General features: G+C 38.8%; 1 protein-coding gene across 1 annotated transcript in view; it reads right to left on the bottom strand.

Annotated features, from left to right (window-relative positions):
* Window positions 1-7,416: 7,416 nt before the first annotated feature.
* HTR2A (5-hydroxytryptamine (serotonin) receptor 2A, G protein-coupled) overlaps window positions 7,417-13,409 on the bottom strand; it is a 92,945-nt gene continuing 86,952 nt past the window's right edge. Inside the window, exon 4 of the mRNA XM_005861390.2 lies at window positions 7,417-8,319. Within this exon, the coding sequence (XP_005861452.1) occupies window positions 7,529-8,319 (791 nt within the window). The 3' untranslated portion in view covers window positions 7,417-7,528. The remainder of the gene's footprint in view (window positions 8,320-13,409) is intronic.

The raw sequence follows: 13,409 nt of genomic DNA, 5'->3' as shown, positions 1-13,409 counted from the left end.
GTGGGGTGGGAACCAGGTGGAGGGGAGCTATGGGGGGAAAAAAGAGGAACATCTGTAATAATCTGAACAATAAAGATTTATAAAAAAAAGTAATTTCATCCCCAGACCTCTCACACTTAATGTCTTAGGTATAACATAAACATAATAGACCCTCACTAACAAATCTGTTGCGAGAATAAATGATTTGCTGAACTGGTCTCAACTTGATTTGAATATATTTTTGGTCATATGACCAAATAATTATATGGACCATAAACCAATGGACCCTTTTTAGATTCGTTTTTCCTACAAAAGGAGAAAAGTTGAGTTTGGGGGTGTGAGGCTTGAATCCTATTATTGCTTCTGATGCTGCTAGGCCAGGTGACCTGGGATAATTTCTCTAAATTTTCTAGCTCTTCATCAGCCCTTCTGGTAACTGAGGAGCCTGGATGAGATGGTTGCTAAACTCCTCTTGCTTTTAAATTTACTGAGTATGTCTCTTTCTGTTCATTCCATTTCAATGGTTTAGATCTATCACTCAGGGCAAATAAATAGAATTCATACAGAGAATTTGGCTCAATAATTAGAACTCATACAAAGAACTCATCATCTATGTATTAGGATGGCAGATTGTTGTTTAGATCTTCTATAGCTGCAGGAGGAACATTAATGGTTACCATATGTATCTTAGCAGGGCTGGAAAGAATTATCTGTAGCATTCTTTTGAGTTTGATTCTATATGAAACGTGTGTGCTGGTCATAGTGTCTCAGGAATAAGTTTAGATGTGATTGTATAATATAAATGTATGTTTATTTAAAAGTTGTTACCAACCATAATATCACTTTCTATTGAGGAGGCATATTGATTTTTGAGACCACAATTAATCACCAACAGGGTAACACAAGATCTCAACCAAGTGCCTTCGATTTTAGTTGCATATGTGGTCAAGAGTTTCTTTTTCTTTTTTTTGTTTTAAATATATTTCATTGATTTTTTACAGAGATGAAGAGAGAGGGATAGAGAGTTAGAAACATTGATCAGCTGTTTCTTGCACACCTCCTACTGGGGATGTGCCCACAACCAAGGTACATGACCTTGACCAGAATCGAACCTGGGACCTTTCAGTCTGCAGGCCGACACTCTATCCACTGAGCCAAACCAGTTAGGCCTGTGGTGAAGAGTTTCAGTTCACCTCTTACTACTAGTATAATTGAGTCCTAATTGTCTGCAGTACCCTTGATACCATACCCTTAAGTAGACTTTAACTTCTTCCATAATTCTATCTGCTTCCTTGGATCACTTCACACATAAACAACCTGTACCTAGGTTTGTCTCAGGTCTGCACTTGGGGTGACCCCAACCAAAACAAGATCATCTAAATATCTGAAATAAATTTAGGACAGGAAGAACAAATTGTGCTGTTCTCTAGAAGCCAAAATAAACACCCCTTTAAGATCTCATAATCCTAATTATAAATAAAAACTTAAATGATCTTGGCTCTAAAAAAGAGATCTTCTGTGCCTCATGAATTGTAAATCTATTTGGGCTCATAAATTTCAACACTTCAAGGGACTTAAATTCAGATAATAGTAGGGCACTTGTTCTTCAGAAAGTCTGGGGGTGGTTCAGAAGAGCAACCCAGTATCTCGTAGCAGCTAAACAGTGCAGAAGAGAAGGCAACTGTGAGGAAAATGCTACAGTAGGGATAATTTATGTTGATATCTGACTCTTGGTCTCATATCTTAGAAACTCCTCAGGTCATTAACAATTTTTGTTCTCATAAGATTCCCATATAAAAGGAAAAGCTGTCATTTATTTGAGATTCGTCCAAAGAATTTAAGAGAAAGTGAGTTGTGAGTTCCAGAATACACACTGAGTGGCCAGATTATTATGACCACCTGACGTTCGTAGGCAAATTAGCTATAATTTCGTGCTGAAGTTGCTAGAGGGCCAGACAGTTATAAACGTCTGAATAGCACAACATACCTAAGTATCATTGCTGTCAAGTTCATCCTATCATGTTGATGGTGTATCCCAATGGAGATGGCTTCTTCCAACAAGACAATGTGCCATGTCACGGTGCTCGTATTGTGCAGAAGTGGTTTCAAGAACATGAGGGAGACTTTACCTTGTTTGGTGGCCCCACAATCACCAAATCTCAATCCAATTGAGCATTTGTGGGACGAAGTTAAAAGAGCCATCAGGCAGCTGGTTCCACAACCATCAAATCTCACAGAACTGGACAGTGCTATTCATCAGCCATGGTGTCAGATTCCTCGCATCACCTTTCAACATCTGGTGGAGTCAATGCCAAGAAGAATCGCCGCAGTATTGAAGGCAAAAGATGGCCCAATGAAGTACTGACGGGGTGGTCATAATAATCTGGCCACTCAGTGTACTTTCCACATCAAACTGCTTTGGTTCCTCAGCTTGACTGGATTCCTTAGCATTCAGATAAGCATAGACCTAGAAGAGACTTTCTGTAAAGATCATTGAATTTACATCCTTTATTATACACTTGAGAGAGAAGAGGCTTTGACTTGTCTGGGGTAAGACAGCAGCAGCAGATGAGACCCAGGTTTCCTGCCTCAGTCTTCTGCTGCAATGAATAGCGTCATAGTAAATCCCGAGGTTCCAACTGGGTGTGAAAACTCCCCATAATGTGTTGATTCAGGTGGACATACTGATGTTAAATATCAAAACGGTAAAACAGAGCTAGGATTGGTGTGTATACCATTAAGGGAAAACATGAAAAACATTTGTTTTTGCAAGGCACCTGCAAAAATAATAAATAATTAACAAATGCATTTTGTCTTATTGCATATTTACTGGGGCAAATACCATTGACTATAAAACTTGAGAAACAGCTTAGTAATATTATTAATGTTCTCAGTTTAGAATAGAATCTACAGACATTTCTTTCAAAATCATCATTATTGTAAATTAATATTCAATGTTAAGTTCTAAAAGTTTATATAAATTATGTAGTATCTGAAGGTACTTGTTTTTCTGTGGATTATTTGAACAATACTAGAAGAACATTTCTTATGCCCCAATTTATTTCTCACTTGTCTTCCTGGTGCCTAAAATTTTTGCCTTTGATTTTTACCCTTCGAATTATCATTATGATGAACAGCTACAGGGATCTCAGTCACAGACAATGATCAGCTTGAATTACTTATTAGTGTTCTACCAGAGAGGAGAAGCTCAAGAGAATATCAGTAAGTTTTGATGGAAGCAGAAAAAAAGAGTACCAAGAAAGGGAACTCGGCATCATGGTGAGGAAAAAGCAGAAGCAAAAGTTTTAAAAACGATAGGCATGCACAGAGAATAGTAGAAGCTGTTGAATAGTAATATTGCCTAGCTCATAATTTTGTCTAGACTTTGATCTGATGGCTTATAATATATAGATACTTTGGTTTTTTCTTTTTAATAAGAACACATTCATAACATTTATAGAGTGTATTACAGGTTAACAAGCACAGCCATAGCCATGACCTCATATAAGTGACTTTTCAGTTAGCCAGGACAGGTTCTAGTAGCTTCAGAGACAATAAAATTGAGGCACAGAGTTATTAACTGACTTGCCCAAGTTTATATAACCAGTGAGTAGGAAAGCTAAGATGGGAGCTTGCATCTTTTGTTTCTGAACCCAGTACTCTTTCTCCTGTCTGGATTGAGTAGGGAAAACATTTATTAAAAGTTTCAGAGTCAGATAACCCAGGCTTGACTTTACCACTTTTTTTTTTTTTTTTTGCCACAACATGCCAGTGTTGTGGCCTTGGGCATGTTACTAACTGCTCTGAATCTGTTTCTTCATCTATGAGAAAGAGGGAATAATAATACCTACCTTTTAATCTTGTTGTGAGGATTCCATCATGTGAAGCAAGAAAACAGCTTAATGCGTGGACATGGCAGGTACTTAACATATAGAGCAATAAACACCTGGAAAAGATACCTACTTTTCCTATTTCATAGAATTTTCCCATATTTGAAGGTTAAATGATGAATGAGGGCAACTTTCCAGTTTATTCAATGATACAGTGTCTCCTTGACTTAGGAAACTAGCTCCCGTGAAAATGTGTGTGTGTGTGTGTGTGTGTGTGTGTGTGTGTGTGTGAATGCACTGTGCGTGTCTTGGTGTACACCTGTACAAATGTGTCCACAGGCATGTGTGCATGTGCTGAGGGTATAGTAGCAGCTGGTTATCTGTGTTCCTACGCTACATGTATCCAGAAAATGTGATCAAATATGGAGCATTTGTCTGCTGAAGATAACAAAACTGGATCATGACCATAAATCTAACTCAACCAGGTGGGCCTGAGCTCCAGAAACACAGGCTCTGTGCTCTCAGAGTATTTTTATGGTACTTGGAGTTCCCAGCCTGGGAGGTTTAGAGCAACTGTCTTCAGTAGACACAGCTATGGACTCACAAAATTACATTTATTTTTTAGTAACTTTATTTACAATTACAGTATTCATTCTTTCTTGAAATATTTCAGAATAGACTTGATTAAAATCATTACACAAATAATATCAACTTTTTGTTATATATGGCACAGAATAATTTAACACTTTATAAATACATTTCATTGATGCACAAATGGGAGAAGCACCCTTTGCCAAAAGCAGTACAATAACTGAGTTCCATTGGTCTACGGAAGCGCTTTAAAAAATGACCACAAGATGGCACTGCGGCCAAGAGATTAAGAATGTCTTAAACAGTTTTCTCTATGGCATTTAATTTCTTTCTTTAAATGTAGAAGAATCTGCTATTCTACTTAACGTAGAGTAAGATTGGTTACTTTATTTTAAAGTATTGACTAGGACAGAGTTCTTTAATTACAGATCTATTAATCATTCAAGGACTGTATTTCACTGGGGTAAGTGGTGTATTTAAAAAGCCTTAGTAGTCAGAAAGCCTCCAGACTAAACAAACGGTCGAAAGGTGCCATTTTATCTAAGATCAATCAACTATATAGAAGGACCATTGTTTTACCAACCCTCATAGAATTGCGCTACAGTCTTCCCATAAAATTAGGTCAACTTCCAGTTATTTAAATAACTGATACTTGTTACATTTTAATCTGCTTTAACAGCAATGGAAAGTCATAGAAACATTACAACATGAATTCACATTTAAATCAACATGATACAAACATGCACATGTATGCATATACTGAGTGTTTTCATTAATGACTTGCTTTTCCTCCATATAAATATATAAATATTGAGTGAAGTGCATGGGAACATGTCTGCACATGTATACAGATACATGGTTGCCTATAATATACACTTGAATTATAGATACATATGGAGAGAATAACATATATGTTTGTAATATATATGTATTCAAAAGGCATCTGTTAGGCAGTATTTATACTCATTCTGCTCAAAATTGAGTATATGGGTGGAATCTGTAGTCTTTAATATATAATGAGAAGTGCAGAGTTATAAACTAAGGCAAAATGCATAGGAGCAGAAACTTTAACACTTGTATTTTTATCAGTTAGTATGGTATAATCATTAAAGTAGTTCAGATGCAGTCTTGGTTCTAGTGATTCACTATAATTTCTAGTTTTGAACTAAACACCTTTCAATATATCTATAAGGACTTAATTCGGATAGCCCTAATGCATTTTCAAATTATACAATGGCACCTCTCATGTTCTTTAGTTTTCCAATCTATATATTTTTTTTCAAATGGTTTAGAGAAAAAACTATTTCTCATTCAATAGAAAATATTATATTACTGCTTTTTTAAAAAACTAGGGAGTACAATATCAGTGAGTAATAAACGAGTTAGTTTTTAAGGAAGTGGAACAAAAATTTTTCTGAAAACTTTGGTAGTCACAGATTGGGTCCAGGTTGAAGTACATATTTCCAAATTAATTGTAAATTTTGACTTCAAGTGGTATTTTCCCCCTACTGTGTTTGGTTGATATTCATCAGGAAACTTATTGAGAGAACTATCCTCAGAGTAGAAACAAACCACTTTCTGAACCAGTAAGAAAGAAAGAAATTGAATTGATTCTCAAAATAAATCTGTTAATATTTTTGACAAGGACAATTCCAATTAGGTAATTTTCTTTGACCTGGAGAGCATTATAAGTGCAATAAGCCAGTCAGAGAAAGACAAGTATCACATGATCTCACTCATATGTGGAATCTAGTGAACAAAATAAACTGATGAGCAAAATAGATCCAGAGACAGAAGCATGTAACAGACTGATTTTTTTATGTGCATATATGCATAACCCATGGACACAGACAAAAGAGAGGTGAAGGCCTGGAGTGGGAGTGGGGGTGGGGGTGGGGGCAAGCTAGAAGGGGTCAATGGGGGATATGGGGGACATATGTAATACTTTCAACAATAAAGATTTTTAAAAATAAAGGCAAAAATCTTATTTTAATTATTTTTATATCCTTAGTATTTAGGACATTTCCTCATAGATAGTATACACTTGGTAGATGATTGTGAAACCAAAGCTGAACAGAAAATAATATAGATTAATTGCCCTGAAAGCATCAGTTTACCTGATTGATGGGTACCCATAGGAAAGACATCTGCATTTTACAGAGAAGTCTAAGACTGTTGCTGTCAGTAGCCAAAAACCTGAGTCTATTCCTCAGTCCTGACACAGTTACATCAACACTACTTAGTGCTCTAAGAGAGCATGCATGATGCAGTCATAAGAAGCAAGTTACCAAACGCCTCTATGATGCCATTTAGGAGAAGCAATTTTTAGAAATGTATTTGGTAATGTTAAATTATCCTTTTGATAGGATGGATAGTAGAACAAACACTAAACAAGACCACATTTTAAATTCAGAGTGAAGCACAGGTAGTAGAAGAGAAAGCAGCAATAGTTATGAAATAACTTTTACTAGTAAAATCTTTTTCATTTCTGAGAAGAATTAACCTGAAATTCAGCAGATGACAGCAACTTTGTGAATATTTCAAAGTGGCATCTATGAAAAAGTTGTCAAGTATTTCATTTAATTATCTTAGCAATATCGACTTCATAACGCTGTTCTTAATGCCTTATTTTTGTTGTTGTTACAAATATGTATCATGGTAAGTTTTAAAGAGAATTGTTCTGTAAGAGACCATTATATTCAATCAACTTTTCACTATCTATAGCTATTTTTATTCACAGCGGTAGGTAACCAACCTCTGCCATCAATTAACAACATAGTAGCAAGGTTTCCACTTGAAAATAAAGTTAATTTAGATTTATTTGTAGCCTCATTATAATTATACAATAAAAGCTAATTATTTTAAAGACATCATTTACAATGTTAAAAATAAGTATCATAAAACCACAGCTTGAAATGCTGTCAGAACATTTTTGAAGTGCACATTTTGTGGCATTTAACCCTGCTTTTAACTGATGGAATAAAATGAGGCATCTAGATATTATTGTTGGTTTTACTAAACCCGCCTAATTTTTTCCAGTCTCTCTATTATCTTTTCTTTTCTTTTTTTTCCAGATAGGTGAAAACTTGTTCAGTGTGTGCTCCGTGATTGCCATGGCAACTAGTCTATCACACACAGCTAACCTTTTCATTCACTGGGTTGATATTGCCTGTAGGAGCATATTCTGAATTTTGTTTTCCTAGAGGAATCATAGTGCAGTCATTACCTGTCACTTTGGCATCTTTCTTTTTCTGTCCCTTTTGGAGTTGACTAGATTTGTAGGCTAAGGCTGGGATAGTGTTCACTAAAATTAACTGCAATGGTTTTTTATTTTCCTTGTACTGACACTGAATATACCGTGAAAAGGCTGACCTGTAAGTCTTGTTGAACAGGGTGTACACCAGTGGGTTCACTGCTGAAGAGAGGTAACCGATCCAAACGAACACATTGAGCAGGGCTCCGATGACATCCTCGTTACAGGACTGTTTGCAGATGACGGCCATTATGTTCGTGATGAAGAAGGGGCACCACATGACCACAAACAGAAAGAAGACGATACCCAGCACCTTGCAAGCTTTTTGCTCATTGCTGATGGACTGCATAGTCCTCTTGCCATAGGCCCCTGGCTCCCTGTGGATGGACCGCTGGAAGAGCTTTTCTGAAGACAGGGAACTCTGAGGAAGAAAGCTGAAAGAAGCTAATTTGGCCCGTGTGCCAAGATCACCCACACACAAAGTAGCTTCTTTCTGGAGTGACTTGATAGTTAGAAAGTAGGTGATCACCATGATGGTTAAGGGGATGAAAAATGACACGAAAGAGCCGATCAGGACAAAGTTATCGTCTGCGAGTAAGCAACTCCCTTCCTTAAAGACCTTGGAATCATCCTGTAGCCCAAAGACTGGGATTGGCATTGATATACCTGGAATTAGACAGAAAATGAAAAGTGATTATTAAGGAATTGAGTACATGAAGGCAAGAGTGTTGATACATAATGGTGGCCGTGCAAAGGATTTTATATCAAAATTATTTAAAAGCTTAATATATACTTTCAGTGACAATTTAAAATTCCCTTGGAATTATTTCCCTTGGACTTAAAATTCTCTTGAAATTACTTTATATCAACATTGCTTAAAAGCTTATATATACTTTCAAAGAAAATTTGAATTTCTCTTGAACTTATAGATATTAATTTTTATATAGTAACTGTATATTATATACTATGTAATTATAACATTTAATTCTAATATACAGTTATATATTAATTATAATATATATACTAATATATAATATATTTTGACTAGACATAATATAATATATAGTTTCTTATACTGGAGGCCCGATGCACAAAAATTCGTGCAAGAGTAGGCCTTCCTTCCCCTGGCTGCTGGCACCAGCTTCCTTCCAGCACCCAGGACCCAGGCTGCTTCCCTCCTCTGGCTGCCGGCAGGTCCCCAGGACCTGGGCTGGCTTTCCTCCAGCCCCAGCTTTGTCGGGAAGGATGTCCGTAAGACGTCCGGTCTAATTAGCATATTACCCTTTTATTATTATAGACTAGAGGCCCAGTGCATGAAATTTGTGCACTGGGGGGGGGGCGGGGAGGAGGCTCAGCCTGGCCTGTGCCCTCTCATAGTCCAGGACTTGCCGGGGATCGGGCTTAAGCAGGAACTCAGACATCCCTCTCGCAGTTGGGGCTCTCACAGTCCAGGACCCCTTGCTCCTTACTGCCTGCCTGCCGTGGAGGCAGGAGAGGCTCACGCCACCTCCGCTGTGCTCACCAGCCATGAGCCCGGCTTCTGGCTGAGCAGGGGCAGGGGGAGGGGGAGAGTGTGGCTCAACCAGAAGACTGGCTCACTGCTTCTTAGTACTGGCCCTGCCCCCGACCTACTGGTGCGGGGGGGCGGGGGGGATGATCTGAGGCCAGGCAGGCTGGGAGAGGGGCTGTGGGAGGTTGAGGCACTGTGGTCACACCCTGTCCAGCCTCTGCAGAGGCTCTGGGATTGTGCAGCCCCCTCTCCCGCCACCTCTGCAGAAGATTGGGCTGCGGTGCTGGGACCGGGACCCCGGGACCCTGAGACTGCACTGTGGCCTCTGGGGAAGGAGGGGCCATGGTGCTGGGACCAGGACCCCAGGACTGCGCCGAGGCCTCTCCCGCCACCTCTGTGGGAGGCGACCAGGACTATCACCCTGCTGCTGCTGCCACTGCCGGCCGCCGTGGCTGCCTGCCCTTGTTCGGCCCTCACAGTTGCTGTGGCTTTGTCTGGAAGGAGTTCCAGATGTCTGGAAGACGTCTGGTCTATCTGGTCTAATTAGCATATTACCCTTTTATTAGTATAGATGTTATGTTGCCCTATATAATCCTTTACCTATAAAGAACAATAAGTCAAGCTTTAATATTTCATGCTATATTTTTTTCTGATCACATTATACTTATTAATTGAAGAAAATACACAGAGAAAAAGAAACAAAAATAAAATGACCAATAACACCACCACCCAGAGATAATCACCATTAACAATATGATGTTGTTTATTTTATTTATTTGGTGGAGGCCCAGTGCACAAAATTCATGCATTGGTGGGGTCCCTAGGCCTGGCTGGTGATCAGGGCTGATCAGGGCATTCTGGGGGAAGGAACCAGGGAGGTTGACTGTGGGAGCGCACTGACCACCAGGGGGCAGCTCCTGCATTGAACGTCTGCCCCTGGTGTCAGTGCATGTCATAGCGACTGGCTGTTTCAGTCATTCTGGTGTTCTGGTCACTTAGGCTTTTATATGTATAGATTTTTCATGCCATAGGTTTATTTACAAGCACATCAAGTATGTTGAGTTCAACATTCTGATCCATTTTTCAAAGAGACTGCACCTCTTAAACTGCTCCTCTTTATATCTGTTTTATGGATCAACTAAAACACTTTATTTCTTAAGTAGTTAGTGTCTTATTATAAAGAAAGGTGCAGCAAATCCAGATTCAAAATATGTAGTGATTATAACCTTAACTGCCGAATGCTCTGTCCCAGTAGAATGTTGTCGGGGAGCTCTGCAAAAGACTCAGAGACTGAAGGTGGAGGAAATGGCGGTATCACATCAAGTCCTTTTTTTTCACCACGATGTTGTTTATTTTACACACACACACACACACACACACACACACACACACACACACACACCATGCACACACTTTATAAAACTATAAACATATTTTCTTTTAAGAAAATTTTAAAAATAAAGAAAGGCAGCAATGAATAATGAAAAATAATATGTATTCTTGCCAGGAAGGGATACACATTTTGTGTAGTTTCTTTTTCTATTTATGTGCATATGTAAATATATATGTACATGCAGTATCTTATGTATAACTTTGGATCTTATTCCATTTAACATTTTTAAAGTATTTTTTCAGAATATGATTTTCTAATGTTAATTTAAAGTAACTTTAACCAATTTTTATTCTTTTTTGAAAAGCTTTTTATTATAGAAAAAGTGAAATATATGGCAAAACAAAATAAAACCTAGCACAATAAAACCATTACCCAGCTTCAATAATGATCAGCTCAAGGACAATTCTGTTTTACCCACACCCCTACCTGCTGTACCCTCCTCCCCCAATGTTACTACTCCAAAATAGAATTTTAATATTTTCTTAATATAATTAAATATAGAATCAGTTTTCAAATTTCCAAATTTCCTGTAAAGTCATTATATATCTTTAGTAATAGAATATTCATAAGGGTGTACTACAAAGGAATAAGCAGCCACAGACTTTTCTTTTATTGACAAATACAAGAGTTAGGTACAGAACGAGACAATACATGTACTCCAAAATAGAATTTTAATATTTTCTTAATATAATTAAATATAGAATCAGTTTTCAAATTTCCAAATTTCCTGTAAAGTCATTATATATCTTTAGTAATAGAATATTCATAAGGGTGTACTACAAAGGAATAAGCAGCCACAGACTTTTCTTTTATTGACAAATACAAGAGTTAGGTACAGAACGAGACAATACATGGGAACATGAGCTTATGGTCAGTTGCTCTGTCACTCAAATTTGGGGAACCTCTCTCAGGCACAGGAGTAGGCAGAGGAGGGAGCAGAGTAGGTAAAAGCAACACTTTTCCTCTCCTCATGCTAATTTCTCCCCCATTATATAGGACCTTATTAATGGGAGATTCAGCTGGCCACCACCACCTTGTGCAGTTTTGGGGAAGTGGGAGAGTCTTTCTCTATTGGCTTGGGAAAGGCCAAGGCATTCATGTGACTGCCACAAAGGAAGAAACAGGGTGATAGGGAAGAAAAGAAGACATGAATCAAATACTCTGTATAACTTGGTTTAAGGTTGCTTCATTTGTGAAAGGGGAGATACCATAGGGGCACTCTGGGAGAAAGTCAGTACAAAGTTTCTTTCTAGTGCCTGCCCAGGTTTTAAGCTCCCTCAGAAATGTATAACAGGGAGTGTCACAGCTTCTGATCCAAACTCTTTAGAGTTTAATAAGTGGTCACAATCCAGCCAAGAACACAGGTTCATTCCAGAGTTGGGGGCAACTACTTGCTTGACTCTTGTTATCCATCTGGTAAAACTTTTGTTGAGGGTCTATAATCTAATTTGTACATACATAGAACAGAGCTCAGTTCCATCCAACTATAGATCCAACTCTCCTAACCTCATATCACCTCATAGTTGCCATTCTTGCCAGGAGAGAACATTAGCTTGAGTTAAAGTAATGCTTAACACAAATCTTTCTCAGTAACGTTTTCCAGTATCTTCATAGACTTAATGGACAATATTTTTCACTTGTCTATGCAAAGCCATCCCAGTATCCTTGGAAGGTGGAGATAAATGACATCAAAACTGCTCTCAAGGACACTAGTGTGGTTAATGACCCTTCACTTCCTTCATTTCTCTATGTCCCTGGCCTGTTGTTGGGAACATTCTATGGGCCAAGAAGAGATGGAAGAATGATGGCTCCAAGAGAAACATCCTCTGAAACTCTTTTAAAAAAATGTATTTTTATTGATTTCAGAGAGGAGTGGAGAGAGAGAGAGAGATAGAAACAATAATGATGAGAGAGAATCATTGATCGTCTGCCTCACCCACACTCCCTACTGGGGATCCAGCCTGCAATCTGTGCATGTGCCCTTGAATGGAATTGAACCTAGGACCCTTCAGTCTGCAGGCTTGATGCTCTATTCACTGAGCCAAGCCCTGCTCAAGGATCCTCTGAAACTCTTGATACACACCAGTTTTATTTAGCCTTCAGAAAAATCTTATTCTATTTTATTCAATTATAGTTTACATTCAATATTATTTTGTATTAGTTTCAGGTGTACAGCATAGTGATTAGACCAGCCATGGGCAAACTACGGCCCGTGGGCCGGATCCGGCCCGTTTGAAATGAATAAAACTAAGAAAAAAAAAGACCGTACCCTTTTATGTAATGATGTTTACTTTGAATTTATATTAGTTTACACAAACACTCCATCCATGCTTTTGTTCCGGCCCTCCGGTCCAGTTTAAGAACCCATTGTGGCCCTCGAGTCAAAAAGTTTGCCCACCCCTGGATTAGACAATCATATATTTAACAAAGTGTTCCCCTTGGTAAGTCTAGTATTTACCTAGTACCATACATAGTTATTAGAATACTAGAGGCCCGATGTACAAAATACGTGCAAGAGTAGGCCTTCCCCCAGCTGCTGGCACCAGCTTCCCTCTGGCACCTGGGACCTGGCTTCCCTCCAGCCACCAGCAGGCACCTGGGACCCTGGCTTCCCTCATAGACCTGGCTTCGTCCAGAAGGTTGTCTGGAAGGATGTCCAGAAGGACCACAGGTCTAATTAGCATATTAAGCTTTTATTATTATAGACTAGAGGCCCGGTGAACAAAATTTGTGCAGGGGGGGGGGGTCCCCTCAGCCCAGCCTGCACCCTCTCCAATCTGGGACATCCCTCTCACAATCCAGGACCACTGACTCCTAACTGCTCACCTGCCTGCCTGCCTGATCGCCCCTAAC

The sequence above is a fragment of the Myotis brandtii genome, unplaced genomic scaffold (genome assembly GCF_000412655.1).
Source record: "Myotis brandtii unplaced genomic scaffold, ASM41265v1 scaffold15, whole genome shotgun sequence".
NCBI classification, from domain to species: domain Eukaryota; kingdom Metazoa; phylum Chordata; class Mammalia; order Chiroptera; family Vespertilionidae; genus Myotis; species Myotis brandtii.
This window is presented reverse-complemented; position numbering and strand designations above follow the sequence as displayed.